The sequence below is a fragment of the Piliocolobus tephrosceles genome, chromosome 16, assembly GCF_002776525.5.
Source record: "Piliocolobus tephrosceles isolate RC106 chromosome 16, ASM277652v3, whole genome shotgun sequence".
NCBI classification, from domain to species: Eukaryota; Metazoa; Chordata; class Mammalia; order Primates; family Cercopithecidae; genus Piliocolobus; species Piliocolobus tephrosceles.
In genome coordinates this window covers 60,719,268-60,732,971 of record NC_045449.1, presented here as the reverse complement: position 1 = coordinate 60,732,971, position 13,704 = coordinate 60,719,268, and the positions used below count along the sequence as shown (strand labels likewise).

Genomic DNA, 13,704 nt, shown 5'->3' with positions numbered 1-13,704 from the left:
CCTGTGTCTTGTGTGTGTAACTGTGTGTATAATTGCGTCAGTATGTGAGTCATGTGTGTCATTTTGTGTGTTATTGTACGTGTGTGTCAGTGTGTCTCTGTGTGTGCCTTGTGTGTGTCATTGTCTTGTGTATGTATCATTGTGTGTGTGTCATTGTGTGTGTCATTGCCTGTGTGTCATTGTATGTCTATGTGTCATTGCCTGTGTGTCACTGTGTGTGTGTCATTGTACGTGTGTCAGTGTGTGTCTCTGTGTGTCTGTGTCTTGTGTGTGTCATTGTATGTGTGTATGTGTGTGTCAGTGTGTGTCTCTGTGTATCTGTGTCTTGTGTGTGTCCTTGTATGTGTGTATCTGTGTTGTGTGTGTGTGTGTCAGTGTGCGTCTGTGTGTCTACCCACTCACCCTGTGTGCAGCTGTCTGGGCGCGGGCAGGCACAGGTCTGTACTCCCGACAGTGGGTGTGCGTCTGAGCTCTGTGGGTCCTGAAAAGCTCTCAGAGCCCACTGTGCCCTCCTGGTACTTGGGGAGGGATTTCTAGGCCAAGGAGGGACTCAGACTGTCCCTGAAGACTCTAACCATCACATTCCACCAAGAGCCACCACAGGGCCTCTGAGCACTTGTTCCACATCCACAGCTCCCGTCACAACAGCTGCCCTTGGGTAGGAGCCTGCCAGGAAGTGCTGCTTCTGCAAACGCTCCCTGGCCCCGAGGTGTGGAAGCTCTGGGCCCTGGAGATGGAAGGCGGCTACCTGGGGCCTCCGGAGCAGAGAGGTGACAAGGCTGTTGTTCAAATGCACCATGGGCTTCTTCTCATCAGGCCTGAGGAAGTCAGTGCTTTGGCCCCCAATGGCTTTCTGGCCCAGTGATGCATGACACAGAAGTCCCCTCTTGTCACCCCAGCCCCCTTTCCACCCAGGCTCACCCTTCTGAGTAGTGAATTCGAAGATCTCCGAGCTCTCGCCGGGGTTAAAATGCCTGAAGTAGGAACAGTTCTTCTCTGCAAAGGAGGAGACACACTGTGAGTTGAGGGGAGGGACCTGTAGCAAGGACAGAGGCCTGGCAGAGAGTGCAGTGACATTCTGCTGGGCACGCAGGGGCTCTGGCAGGCTCTCTTCTCCCCAGATCCTTAATCTGGGCTGAAACGTCTGTCTTTGACCCTTAGAACAACATCTCAGTGGAATAATGAGGTTGCCTGGAAGGCTGAGAGGTCTTCAGGGAGCTGAGGCTGGATGAGTCCACAGGGCAGATGGGGTAACCGAGGCCCAGGCTTAAGCCATTTTTCAGGGTGTGCAGGGTGCACAATCACTAAAGAACCAAACAGCAGTCTCTGTTAGGGCCGATTCTGCCACCTCCCCCCGCCCAGGGGACACTGGGCAATGCCTGGGGACATGGTGGTGGTGAGAGGGGTATACCTGGCACCTAGCCGGTAGAGGCCACAGATGCTGCTGAGCATCCTGCAACACGCAGGACAGGCCCTCCCAACATGGAATGATCCAGGCCAAAATGTCAAGAGTGCCAAGGTTGAGGAACCCTGGACCAACCCCAAATCTGGGACCGTTTCTCATCAGAATCCAGGCCCACCCTGGTTCACTGGTGGGACCGGGGAAGCCATGTTTTTCAAAAGCTTTCTGGGAGATCCTGATGTGCAGCCGGGATGGGAACCCTGCTCCAGGCCCCTTAAAATGCCCCGCAAAGGGCGTTTTCCGAGTGGCCGTTGGGATGGCCTGGACGCAGATGGAACCCCTGTGAGGGCTGAATGTGACCATCATGTGGTTTCACCGGGTCACTGGTCTCTGTGAGACAGCCCAGATGAGACCTGCCCCACAAAGCCACTTGGCCCACCTGATAATTGTCATAAAAGCTGTGGAAAGTGTGGGCAGTAGGAACACAAATCTGAATTTGATGAGGGAGAGAGGAGGGGTTCAGCACAAGGAAATGCATGCTGATTTAAAATATAATTTTCACTTCCATTTTTCTCCTTCAGTCTCTCTCTCATAGCTAGGTACACTATAAAATCAAAGGACAGGCTGGGCGCAGTCACTCACGCCTGTAATCCCAGCACTTCAGGAGGCTGAGGCAGGAGAGTTGCTTCAACCTGGGAGGCAGAGGTTGCAGTGAGCTGAGGTCGTGTCACTGCACTCCAGCCTGGGTGATGGAGTGGGACTCCATCTCAAAAAAAAAAAAAAAAAAAAGCACAGTCTTATTTCTTCCTAAATACAGTTTATCATCTTTGCTCTTGATTTAGGAAGTGGATGAATGGGTTATTTTATATTATGTTTCCTTCAAAAACTAAATTAGTTTGCTTTTTATTTGTGGAGGCCCTTCACTGATTTATTTTCCTGTGGGTCAATGACCCTCAAATAGAAAGACATCTCTTCCTCTAGTTTAGATGGTGTCTAGTTTGTCAATTCATTTGCTCACTTCCAGGCTTCATTTAGACGCTCACAAGGCGGTTGATGGCTAGTTCTTTCTGTAAATGTACCTGCAGTGATACCAAGGCTTTTTTGGGGGGATGAAGGCCTTCTTTAATTGGACCTAAATCATCTTCTTGCTCCTTAAGCCTGTGGTCTCGTACCGTTCCCCTCCTTCCCCCAAAAGTCAGGGCTGCTCCCTCTCCTGAGGCTGAGGAAGGAAATGAGCCCTGGAGATGGGATGTGGTTTAGCAGCAGTGCCCGTTCCTGGCATAAACAGCCTTCTCTGTGTGCTTCTATATTTAAATCACTTTCCTTTTGAACCACATTACCTGGGGTGTCTGACTGCTGGTGGTGATGTCAGAATTGATTCTCTGCTATTCTCTCTCTCGGCGTCTGGTGCTATTTTAAAGCATAATGCAGACCTCTTCTATTTGTTAGATTATTAGCTATAGATCTCTTGAATCACTGCTTCGAAATGGCCCATGTTATGTCATAAGTCTCCATGTGTCTCCCTCTGGACAAAGAAACATTTCTGTTTCTGTTGTATTCTTTAAGAACCAATTTCAGTTGTCAGAATTGACTGAATTCAAGTGTATTTCACCGTCAGCTGCCTCCCTGACTGCTCAAAAGCTGTCAGTTAAAATCCTTCCTAGCGAAGGACCCTGAGATGAGGGCCAGGAAGTGCTTTGCTGGAGCACGGCTGTTTGCACCTGGTGGGTTGCTGAGGTGACTCTCGCACAGGTAGCATTTGGCTCGCCAAATCCCCACCAGATAAATGCCAGGCTCTGTGTGGCTGCTGGCTGCTTGGATAGAAATGATCTTAACTCAGACACAGGGGTAGCCTATGTGTCTGCAGGAGCCAGGTTGTGAGCTTTTGGGGGGATTGGTCCAGGTACAATGTTCCCCCTCCCTCTTCTCCATTAAGTGTCCTCAAATGGAGGGAGGGGGCCTCCAGTGGGTAGGATTCCTTCTCGGGGCATCAGGAAGCCTCAGCTTCACTCTTACGTGGCTGAACTAGGGGCCTGAGGACGGATGGGCCGACCTGTCCCCTCTCTTGGGCTTAGCACATGGAAAAGGACAGTGTCTCCTGCCCTGAACCTGGGAGAAACATCCACTCCTGGGCTATGTGGCTGCCCACTGGAGACCATAAACCCTTTCATGGTCCCTGATGGCCCCTGTAGGGGTGGGGGCACGTCAGACCCAGGCCTCATTCGGGACAAGTCAGGCCAGGTATCTGCCCATGTCACTCAAGAGGGTGAGGGTCCTGTTCAGATGGACAGACCCTACTATGAGCCCCTTCCCTCTCCCCTGTCCCTGGGTCCAGGTGGATATTATTTGGGAAACTGAGCATCCGGGGCAACGTAAAGAGGAAGGACATCCGAGGGGGACCCGTCTTAGTCATGGGGCAAGAGGAGAGGGACTGTGACGGTCCTCTGCAGACTCTGAGCCTTCCTGCCTCTGCCTCTGGGATGTCCCTCTCTGTCCCACTGCCCTGGCTTCCATCATACTTACACAAAGCTCAGGGATTGCAGCTTTGCTTCCGACTAAGTCAGCAAAGATTCCAATGCCAGGATGATGATCTGGGGCGTTAGGAACTCTGAGGTTGTGCCATTCTCCTTTGTCTCTGCAAATGGCTTATGCTGATTTTAATCTCCTTATTTCTGTAAGACTCGGTGGTTTAAAAATATTAAATGGGGTATTTATTAAAACTGTAGTGAACTCAGCCCTCAGACTTGACTGGGGGATGGAACAGTCTGGCTAAACAAGTGTTCTGGTTAAGGGCATTCGTCACTGTGCAGAACCATGTCTAGTGTGCCAGTTTTGAAGAATTAGAGCAGAAGCCACATTTAGCTCCAAGCTGAACTGGAGTTAATAGGGATCTTTCTTTGATAATTGGAACAGCTGGTAGGATTAGGGGATGCCTTGGGTTATCACTGAGAATGTATCAGTGGACCAAGTGACCGTCCATGGAGACTTTCATATATTCAAAGATACTTTGTGGATTTGTCCAAAACCAAAGAAACTGGTACTTTAGGGATGCAAGAAAGCCTGTAACTTGCATTGGTGCCAGTGTTGTTTTTAGCCTTTTGGTAAAAGAAGTTCTATCAGCTCCTGACAGTGGTTTTCTGGGCTGTGTCTCCTCCCACACCTCTGACTGAAGAATTTTATAAAATGGGCTGGAGAAATCTCCAAGACCTGACCCTGGAGCTTCAGAGCACTACTCTTCCGTGGGAGAAGCCTGGCTTTGGCCTAGGCCTCTGGCATGGACTCCTGTGTGTGGTGAGGGGAGCCCATGAAATTCCTGGGGTCAGTAGTATCATGCTCTTTCATCCAGTCCCAATTCCTGCACTGAGAGAAGAGGGACCAGGAGGGAAAATGGGGCACTAGGCAAAGTGGGCCGTGGGGCAGCCTGCCTCCTTGCCCTAAAGAGGCAGAGCCTGAAAGAAGTAACACTTCACCCAGCCCAAGGGCAGGGGTGGCCTCTCTGTGGGTTCATTTGGACTTTCAGAACACATAGTCTCTCCTATGGGAGAGGCCCCTGCTCTCATTCTGGAGGCATTAAAATTGGTCTTAGATGTTGTACGTGGAAGTCCTTCTAAGACTCTTTGGGGGACAGTAGAAAAATTAGACAGCTCTTGCCCACTGAGCCTCCAACATTCTAAGACTAAATGGGACCTTGAGAAGTCTCCTCCACTGCACCAGCTTCTGGTCTGGCTGCCTTCAAACTATGCCATGTCAAAAGCTGGACTCCTTGTGTTCACTTGGGTCAGAGCTTTTAGGAGCTGTGTTTACACGCACAATAGAGGGTGTGGGAAGGAACTGGAGAGAAAGGAGGCTCTGGATTCAAGACTTGGGTGGAGAACCTCTATTTGTTAGCTAGTTAGCCTGGGGAAGGCTATGCTCAGCCTCCATGTTCCTACCTGTAGAATGAGAACCACCTGTAGAATAAGAACCACCTGTAGAATAGGAGCCACCTGTAGAATAAGAACCACCTGTAGAATAAGAATCCCCTCATTGAGTTGTTGTAAAGTAGTTAATGTATTGACTAAAAAGGTGAATGTTAGGGGTAATCATCTGAGTATGAGTCCTGGTTGCTCTGCGCATCACCTGTGTTACCTTGTCAACTATCTCAACCTCTCAGTGGTTCATTTTCTTTATCCGTAAGATTGGAATGATGATAATAGCATGGCCTTCATGGAGGTTTTTGTGAGGATTAGGTGAGCTAATATATGTATGTCATCCCACCACCTTCTGGACGCCATAGATTTGGGAAAAAATTGGCCGTTCATCTTATTAAGGATTCCTCGTATGTGATGAATTGCTTCTTTCTGTTTTTAAGATCCTCTGTCTTTTTCAACAGTTTGATTATCGTGTGTCTAGGTGTGGATCCCTTAGAGTTTATTCTACCTGGAGTTCATTGAGCTTTACAAATTTGTAGATTTTTAATGTTTTTCATCCAATTTGGGGAGCTTTTGGACATTATTTTTCACATACCTTTTTTGTTCCTTTCTCTCTTTCCCTCTCCTTCTGGGACTTCCTTTACATACACTTGATGGTGTCCCATAAGTCTCCGAGGCTCTTGTCATTTTTCTTTCTTTTTTTTTTTCTATCTGTTCCTCAGACTAACTAATCTCAAATGACTTATCTTAAAGGTCACTGATTCTTTTACCTGCTCAGATGTGCTATTGAGCCCCTCTAGTGAATTTCTCATTTTAGTTATCGTACTTTTCAACTCTAGAATTTCCATTTTGTCCTTAAAAATAATTTCTGTCTCTTTATTGGTAGTTTCTATTTCATGAGACATCATTTTCATCTTTAATGCTTTTGGTTTTTAAAAAAAGTTCTTTGGATATACTTACCATAGCCAATTTAAAGTTTTTGTCTAGTAAGTCCAATATCTGGCTTCCTTGGGGATCTATCGAGTTCTCCCTGCGCCATATCATTTTAGTTCTTTGCATGTCTTGTGTTTATGTATGTATTTATTTATTTAGAGACAGTCTCACTGTCCCAGGCTGGAGTGCAGTGGCGTGATCATAGTTCACTGTAGTCTCTAACTCTTGGGATCAAACAATTCCCTCACCTAAGCCTCAGGAGTAGCTAGAATTATAGGCACATGCCACCACTCTTGGCTATTTTGTGGGGTTTGTTTGTTTGTAGGGACAGGGTCTCGCTATATTGCCCAGTTTGATCTCAAACCTCTGGCCTCAAGCAATCCTCTTACTTGGCCTCCAAAAGTGCTGGGAATACAGGAGTGAGCCACCACATCCAGCCAGTATTTTTTAAACAATATAATGTGGCAACTCTGGAAATCAGTTGTTCCCCCTTCTTGAGGATTTGTTCCTGTGGTTTGTTTAGTGACTTTTTGAACTAAGATGGTAAAGTCTGTGTTTTTGTCATGTGTGACCATTGAAATCCCTGTTCAGTTAGCTTAGTGACCAATTAGAAATTTCCTAAAATGCTTGGCAACAATGACTCCCCCAGTCTTTACTGAGGGGCTCTGTGCATATGACTCACACTCAGGTAAGCCACCCACATCTCCGCCTTAGCTTTCACTTTCTGCTTGAACAGAGCCTTAAGATAAGGCAGAGAGTGCTTAGGGCCTTCTTAGGTCTTTCCTGAGTGTGCACATAGCCTTGTGCATGCACATGACCTCCTAGATTCCCAGGAATTTGTTGGAGCTTTTCAAAGCAACCTATGGACATCTTAGTCTCCAGTTTTTGGTTAGCCTGTTGTTTTCCCAACTGTTATCTACTGCCTCAGACAGCCATGATGTTAAGCAATCATCTCTAATTATTTTCCACAAATGTCCCCAGGGAGAAAGACTGTTTGCACCGGATGAGCTCAGAGTCAGGTCAAACAGAAACAGCTTCTCAAGTGGGGCTTTTCAGGGAATCACCAGACAGGTCAAATCATGACAACGCTCTGGGAATGGGCCTTTGATCCAACCCCATTCTCTCCCCTCCAGAGGCTACTGGGATGCTGATTTTCACTGTGGTTATGAACGTTGGTTTGCGAGGTTACCACAGAGCTGGGAAAGGGAATCAGGAAAAAGTCAAGTTAAAACACCACAGAACTCACTGGTCCTCCTGAGATTCACCCATTTTTCTTGCTGGACTTTGGTTAATTTCCAGAGTTCTGAAAATGTTGATTCTGACCATTTCCACCAGCCTTCTCATTGCTTTTATGGAGAAGATTTTTGGAGGTTCTTTCTCTATCATTTTTTTTCCTGATGTCATTCAAAGTTAATACACGTAAAGCATTTACAACAATATTCGGCACATAGGGTTGCATGCATGTGCCATTATTATTGTTGTTGTTGTTAATAATAAATGAGAGGCCACATATGAACCCGCTTCCTCCCTCCAGACAAGAGTGGTCCCAGAGGGCACAAGAAGGGCATATGGGGAAGGAGAAAGATGTCCATTTGCAGAGAAAACAGAGGGAAAAAGGCAGGAACATACTTTGGAAGATGACTGGGGGAAAGGTAGTGCTCAGTGTCACAAGTGTGGGAAGTATGGTTCATAGCTGGTTAGGCTAAGAAGGCAAAGAGGTAGATCCTGGTCAGGCTCAAGGCCAAGCAATGCCTGTTGGTCCCCTGTAATTGGTCCAGTCACCTCTCACCAGCCTGTCTCTTCCTTGTGTGGACTCTGCTCACTGCCCAGTTCTCTGCTCTGACTTTAAAAGGCAGATGGTTCCAAGGACGGGTGAACAGGACTGTAACAGCACGTCCCCATGTGCGGTCCCTGAAGAAGCTGCCTTGCCTTGCCTTGCCCTGCCCTGCCCTACCCAGGGTAGTTGGCTGGAGGGTGTGCTTGTTTACGGGTGTGCTCGGCAGTCGCCAAGGGGCATGGGCATCCGGGCTATGCGATACCCTGCAAGCACATGGCCACACCTGTCACCCTCAGCCCTGGGACTTGGTGTTTCTACAACAGCTGGGCACTTACGAGTCTTCGGGGCGTCCAGTGGGCATGAATGAGGGAGGGGATCTCTGGAGCAAGCAGCAGGGAAGGAAGAGGGAGCAGAGATATGGGAGGATGGGGTCTTGGCTCTTTGGTTCACATGTAGACTGCAAGATCTTTGGGGACTCAGTCCTAGTGTCCTTGAAGGACAGGTTTCAAGGAACACCAAAGTCTGATAAAAGAGGGAATAATCATGAAAACTAGGTGGGACATCACACTGACATAACCCTGCTCCACCGCCACCGTGGATGGGCATCTGTAAACCTGGGAAGGGATCTTACATTGCTGAGAGTCAGTCCCATATTTTATAGAGGAAGAAGCAGAGGCTGAGATGATCTTTGTCCTCCCTGGATGGTCATTTGAGGGTAATGGGCAATGATGAGTAGATCCCTGGCCGCCTGGTCTCCACGTAGCACTCTTTCCTCTAAAGTGTTGTATTTGCTAAGAATCCAGAAGCCTCGGCATTTGCAGAATAGAGGCTAGTCATGCAACTACCAGGTACTCCTGAAAAGGAGCTTACCTTCGACGTGTGGTTCGGTCACATGGTAGGAAATCGAGGAATACGCTTAAATTACAGGGTGAGGAAATGCTTTGTAACTCTGACAGGGTCTGAGCTAAGGGAGGATGCATAATGGACTGACGTCCTGACAAAAGGGCGGGCGGAGGCCAGGCACGGTGGCTCACACCTGTAATCCCAGCACTTTGGGAGGCCAAGGCAGGTGGATCACCTGAGGTCACAGTTTCAAGACCAGCCTGGTCAACATGGCAAAACCCTGTCTGTACTGAAAGTACAAAAATTAGATGGGCGTGGTGCCGCAGGCCTGTAATCTCAGCTACTGGGGAAGCCAAGGCAGGAGAATCACTTGAGTCCAGGAGGCGGAAGTTGCAGTGAGCCAAGATTGTACCACTGCACTCCAGCCTGGGCGACAGAGCAAAACTGTCTCAAAAAGAAAAAAAAAAAAAAAAGGTAGGGGCAGGTGGCTCACCCACAGCCACGTCCTGCTTCACAGACATTCAACCTGTGCAGCTGCCCCAGGCCCAGGGCCCACAAGGGTCCATGCTTGGATTCATGTGCTGCTATCACTGCCTTGAAATCCTTGGTAATTTGGAGCAAGGAACCCTGCATTTTCATTTTGCACAGGACCCTGCATATTCCATCGCCTGTCCTCTCTCCTCCCCTGCCTTGAGGCCAGGAACAAACCTGCCAGCTCCATGGGTTCCCCCCGCCTGAGGACACAGAGCCACCCAGCATGTCTTTGCAGGGAGAGAGTGACCAGGTGGAGCCCAGAAGTCCCTGGGCTGGTAGAGCTGAGGTTCCTGTCTTGAGCCTGCCCAGCTCTCTGCTCTGGGCGAAAAGCCTCAAGGTCCAGCCAGATAGAAATAGCTGGGACAAACGCCCTTGTCTTACAACCCAGCCCCAGCCACCAGCACAGCACATGCAATTCAGATCTTCTTCCCTGGGCAGAAAGGTCTGGGCGGCTGCCCTACTTCTAGCCTGAGAAACCTGCCTTCCTTGGCATGGGCAAATTTGTCAGGGGGACGACGGGGAAGGGCGGGAGGTGGGGACTGGGACGGAGGGTGGGTACGTTACCCCCGGGCAGGGTGATGGGCCCGCAGGTCTTGCTGTCGTCCATGGGGATGCGCTTGGTGCAAATCCGCCAGAGGCCGAAGTGGGCCGCCTCGCAGGTGGTGTTGTGGTGCTCCATGTGGGGGCTCAGCACAGCCCAGTGGTCGGTTACCACGGCCGTCATGGCCAGCACGATGCCTGCCAGGATGCAGAAGAGAGTCACGCGGACCTTCAGTGTTTTGGTCTGGGACATGGTGGTCGCCGAGGCGTGGGTGCCCTGGGGAGGGTCCGGTGGCTGCGTCTTCTAGGGCAGGTGACAGCCGAGCTGGGGGGGTGGGAGTGGCCACTAAGTTTAGTGTGCCTAAACTAAACTTGTCGAGTTGGGAGTGGCCACTAAGTTTAGTGTGCCTGGCTGAGCCAGAGTGGGCTGGCCTTGGGGCTGAGGGACGCGGGACGTGCTGAGCAGCTGCCCAGACGCGTCAGAGGCCTGAGGGAGGCTGCTATTAATGCCCCTCTCCAGGCGTGGCACCGCGGATGGCTTCTGCTCAGGTTTCAGGGCTGTCTGCCCCTCTGGGAGCCAGAAATACCCCGGTGGGGGGTGGGGCAAGGAGAGAAGGCTCTGGATGGTGGATTGAGGCCTCTATGGAGTAGCAGCTCAGGGTGCCTGAGTTGGGAGGGGGCGAGGGGTGGGCAGTAGGGCCCCAGGGGTGGGGATCTGTCTGCTCTGGGCTGATGGGAAAGGGCACCCCAGGCCAGGGGTGGAGACCAGGAGCTGCAGGCTGCACGGCCGTCCCGGGCTCCCACAGGGTAAGCCTCCTACCGGCGGGGCAGTGAGTAGGTTCTCATCCCGGGATCTGGGGGGCCTAGGATTCTGTCTAGGGACATCCCAGGGACCCCGTCCGGGGCCTGTGGAGTCCACCTCTCAGGCAAGCGTTTTAGCCACAAACCCCACAGCATCCCCCAAACCATAGGAAGATTTTAGGTGGCTCCCAGGCCTGGCCTTACCCAACTCTGATCCCTCCACGAGAACATTACGTCCTTTTCACTTCTCTTTCCATCCCCAAAACTGGGCCCAGAGCAAAGCTCCGTTCGAGGTCAGTGTCATTATTGCCCGCAAAGTGTCCTCTGAAACAAAGTGAGAACGGCCTGAAGAGGATGAGGAATCCTGCTGGACTCGGCTGTTCTGTTTTCAGGGCACTATGTTTGGTTTTGCCTTCTACTAACAGCAGTTGATAACGATTTTCCAGTTATGTTTTAATTTGCAAAATAAGTGTGTGACTAAAAAAGAACGAATAGGTTGATTTACAGGGGATCATTAGGAGCTCATGGGTGTGCGGATACGGCAGAGAACACAGAAAGCCTGGGATCGACCAACCTCCGAGGGTCCTGTGCACCCGCCTGGCCCCCAGGCTTGTCCCCGAGGCTGCGGCCTCTACGTCTCTCCTGGGTTGTGCCACTCTCCCTTCTCAGCTCACCGGGTGGCCCTTTTTGGGTGTAGCCGACAGACTGATGCATGATCAGGAATAGCCTCCTGAGCTGGGTGGGGCCTTGAACTTCAAAATTCTTGCCTCAGATTAACATGATTTACAGAGACTCTGCCCATGTGGACAGAAACGTTTCGGCCTCCAGCCTTGGAATCACAGAAAGTTGATGATGATGATAATAGGAGTAGTGGCTCATCTTCAGTGAGTGCTTACTATCTACCAGGCACTCTGCTAAGCCTTCATCCATCATCGCAGTTACTCTTCACACCAAATCCACAAGGGGGCTGTTGCTGTTTTTGCCATTTCACAGTAACACAACTGTTACTGCCATTTCACAGACAAGGACATGGATGCTCAGAGACATGAAGTCACTTGTCTAAGGTCACACAGCGGGAAAATGAGGAAGTCAGGTTTCAGGACCCAGAGCCCAAAGTCTTAACCAATGGTTGGAACTGGGAAGAAGCTTGAAGATCTATTGTGACAGATTAGGAATCTGCAGCCCAGAGAGGAGACATGACGAACCAGGACCACCTGGTGAACAGCCCCGGGGCTTAGCTGAACCCTCGTGTCTCCAGCCACAGGCTTGTGCTTATTGCAGTTCCATCCAAACTTTCATATTTTTAAAGTCAGTCTCTCATCCATATTACAATCTCCCGAGAGCTTCTCTCCCCATTGTTCTCATCTCTGCTTCCCTTCCTCCCTGTCCCCCCACCTCTGTGTTCCCAGTGGGTGCTAATCCATCACAACTGACTGATCACCGACTGATTGTTGACATATGCCGCCGCCCCTGCTTCAGCTCGCGGAGAAACTGCCTGTCACCAGGTGGGTGGACCGTCTCCATGGGGAACTCCCAGAACCTAGGACATGGCCGCAGCCTCTGAGCCCTCTCTTGTTGCTTGTGGGGGCCCAGCTTCAGGATCCTGGCACCTAGGGATCTCAGGGGGTGCTGGACAGCTTGAGCAGACCTACTGAGTGCCAGGCACAAAGCAAAGCAGTAGCTGGGGAGCCAGAAGAGGGTTCCAGTGTTTTAAGACAGAATATCTAGAAAGAAGCTATTTAATTTTAGCATTACAAGTAAATACAGTGTCACTGGAAGAATAAAAGTGTCTTTTGAATTTCCTGGTGTGGTGGGTGTGGGTGCCCTGAGCTCTTCGGTGCCAAGAGCCTCTGACGGCCTTGGAAAGCACCCTGAAAGGGCCCAGCCCACAGGGTGCACCCAGCACCAGCCATGATGATATTGCAGGCCCTTCAAAGATGCCAGGTCTCGGCGGGGACAGCAACCAGGAACTTCTGCTGCTCTTTTCCTCAGTGGGGGGCAGGTTTGTGACCCATGCAGGGGTCCAGAGTCCTCCGCCCCAGTGCAGTGAAAGCATTAAAGATTGATGGCCTCTGCCTTTTGAAGTCATCTTTGTGTAAGTCGCACCACAAGGCCGGCAGCTGCAGCGACTGCAGGCGGGTCCACTTTCTCTCCCCTGTTTACTAAAAGCTCCCTCAAATACACCTTTTCTGCTCACAGAGGCACTGTCGCGCTGCCTGCCTGGCTCCCCAAGAGCCTGGCAGAGCCAGGAAAGAACTTCAGTATCCACAGGCATTTGCTGAGAGTTGGGCAGGGCAACATCCATGTCCTCCCCCCAGATCTCACCCTTTCCAGGGCAGCAGGGAGGAGAGCACCTCAGGGAGGCAGCATGCGAGAGGGGGACCAAACTAGAGGGTGATGGAGCCGGCCAGCCCTGAGCAAATCCCTGCACTGCTTGGCTCCAGCTGTGCAGCTTCCAGCAAGTCATTAGCCTTTCTAAGCTGCCCTTTGTAAAATGAAAGCAATGGGCCTGGCTGTGGAACGGGTAGGAGGACAGGAGGGAGTGCATTGGACCAGCTTAGCCATGCATGGTAGGCACTATGGGCTGCATCATGTTTTCCCCAAGTTCACATGTTGAAGCGTAACCCCCAGTGTGATGGTGTGTGGAGATGGAGTCTTTGGGAGATAACGAAATGAGCTCATGGAGGTGGGGCCCTTGTGATGGGAGCAGTGTCTGTATTAGTCTGTTCTCACACTGCTAATAAACACATGCCCGGTAATTTACAAAGGAAAGAGGTTGAATAGACTCACAGTTCCACATGGCTGGGGAGGCCTCACAATCATGGCAGAAGGTGAAGAAGGAGCAAAGGCACATCTTACACGGCACCAGGCAAGAGAGCACGTGCAGGGAACTGCCCTTTATAAAACCATCAGATCTTGTGAGGTTTATTCACTATCATGAGAACAGCAGAGAAAAAGACACC

General features: G+C 50.5%; 1 protein-coding gene across 1 annotated transcript in view; it reads right to left on the bottom strand.

Moving 5' to 3' along the window:
* CACNG1 (calcium voltage-gated channel auxiliary subunit gamma 1) overlaps positions 1 to 10,283 on the bottom strand; it is a 12,776-nt gene extending 2,493 nt beyond the window's left edge. Inside the window, exons 1-2 of the mRNA XM_023212117.2 lie at positions 9,965 to 10,283; positions 922 to 996 (exon numbers count right to left, since the gene is read on the bottom strand). Coding sequence (XP_023067885.2) covers positions 922 to 996; positions 9,965 to 10,193 — 304 coding nt within the window. The 5' untranslated portion in view covers positions 10,194 to 10,283. The remainder of the gene's footprint in view (positions 1 to 921; positions 997 to 9,964) is intronic.
* Between the last annotated feature and the right edge of the window lie 3,421 nt (positions 10,284 to 13,704).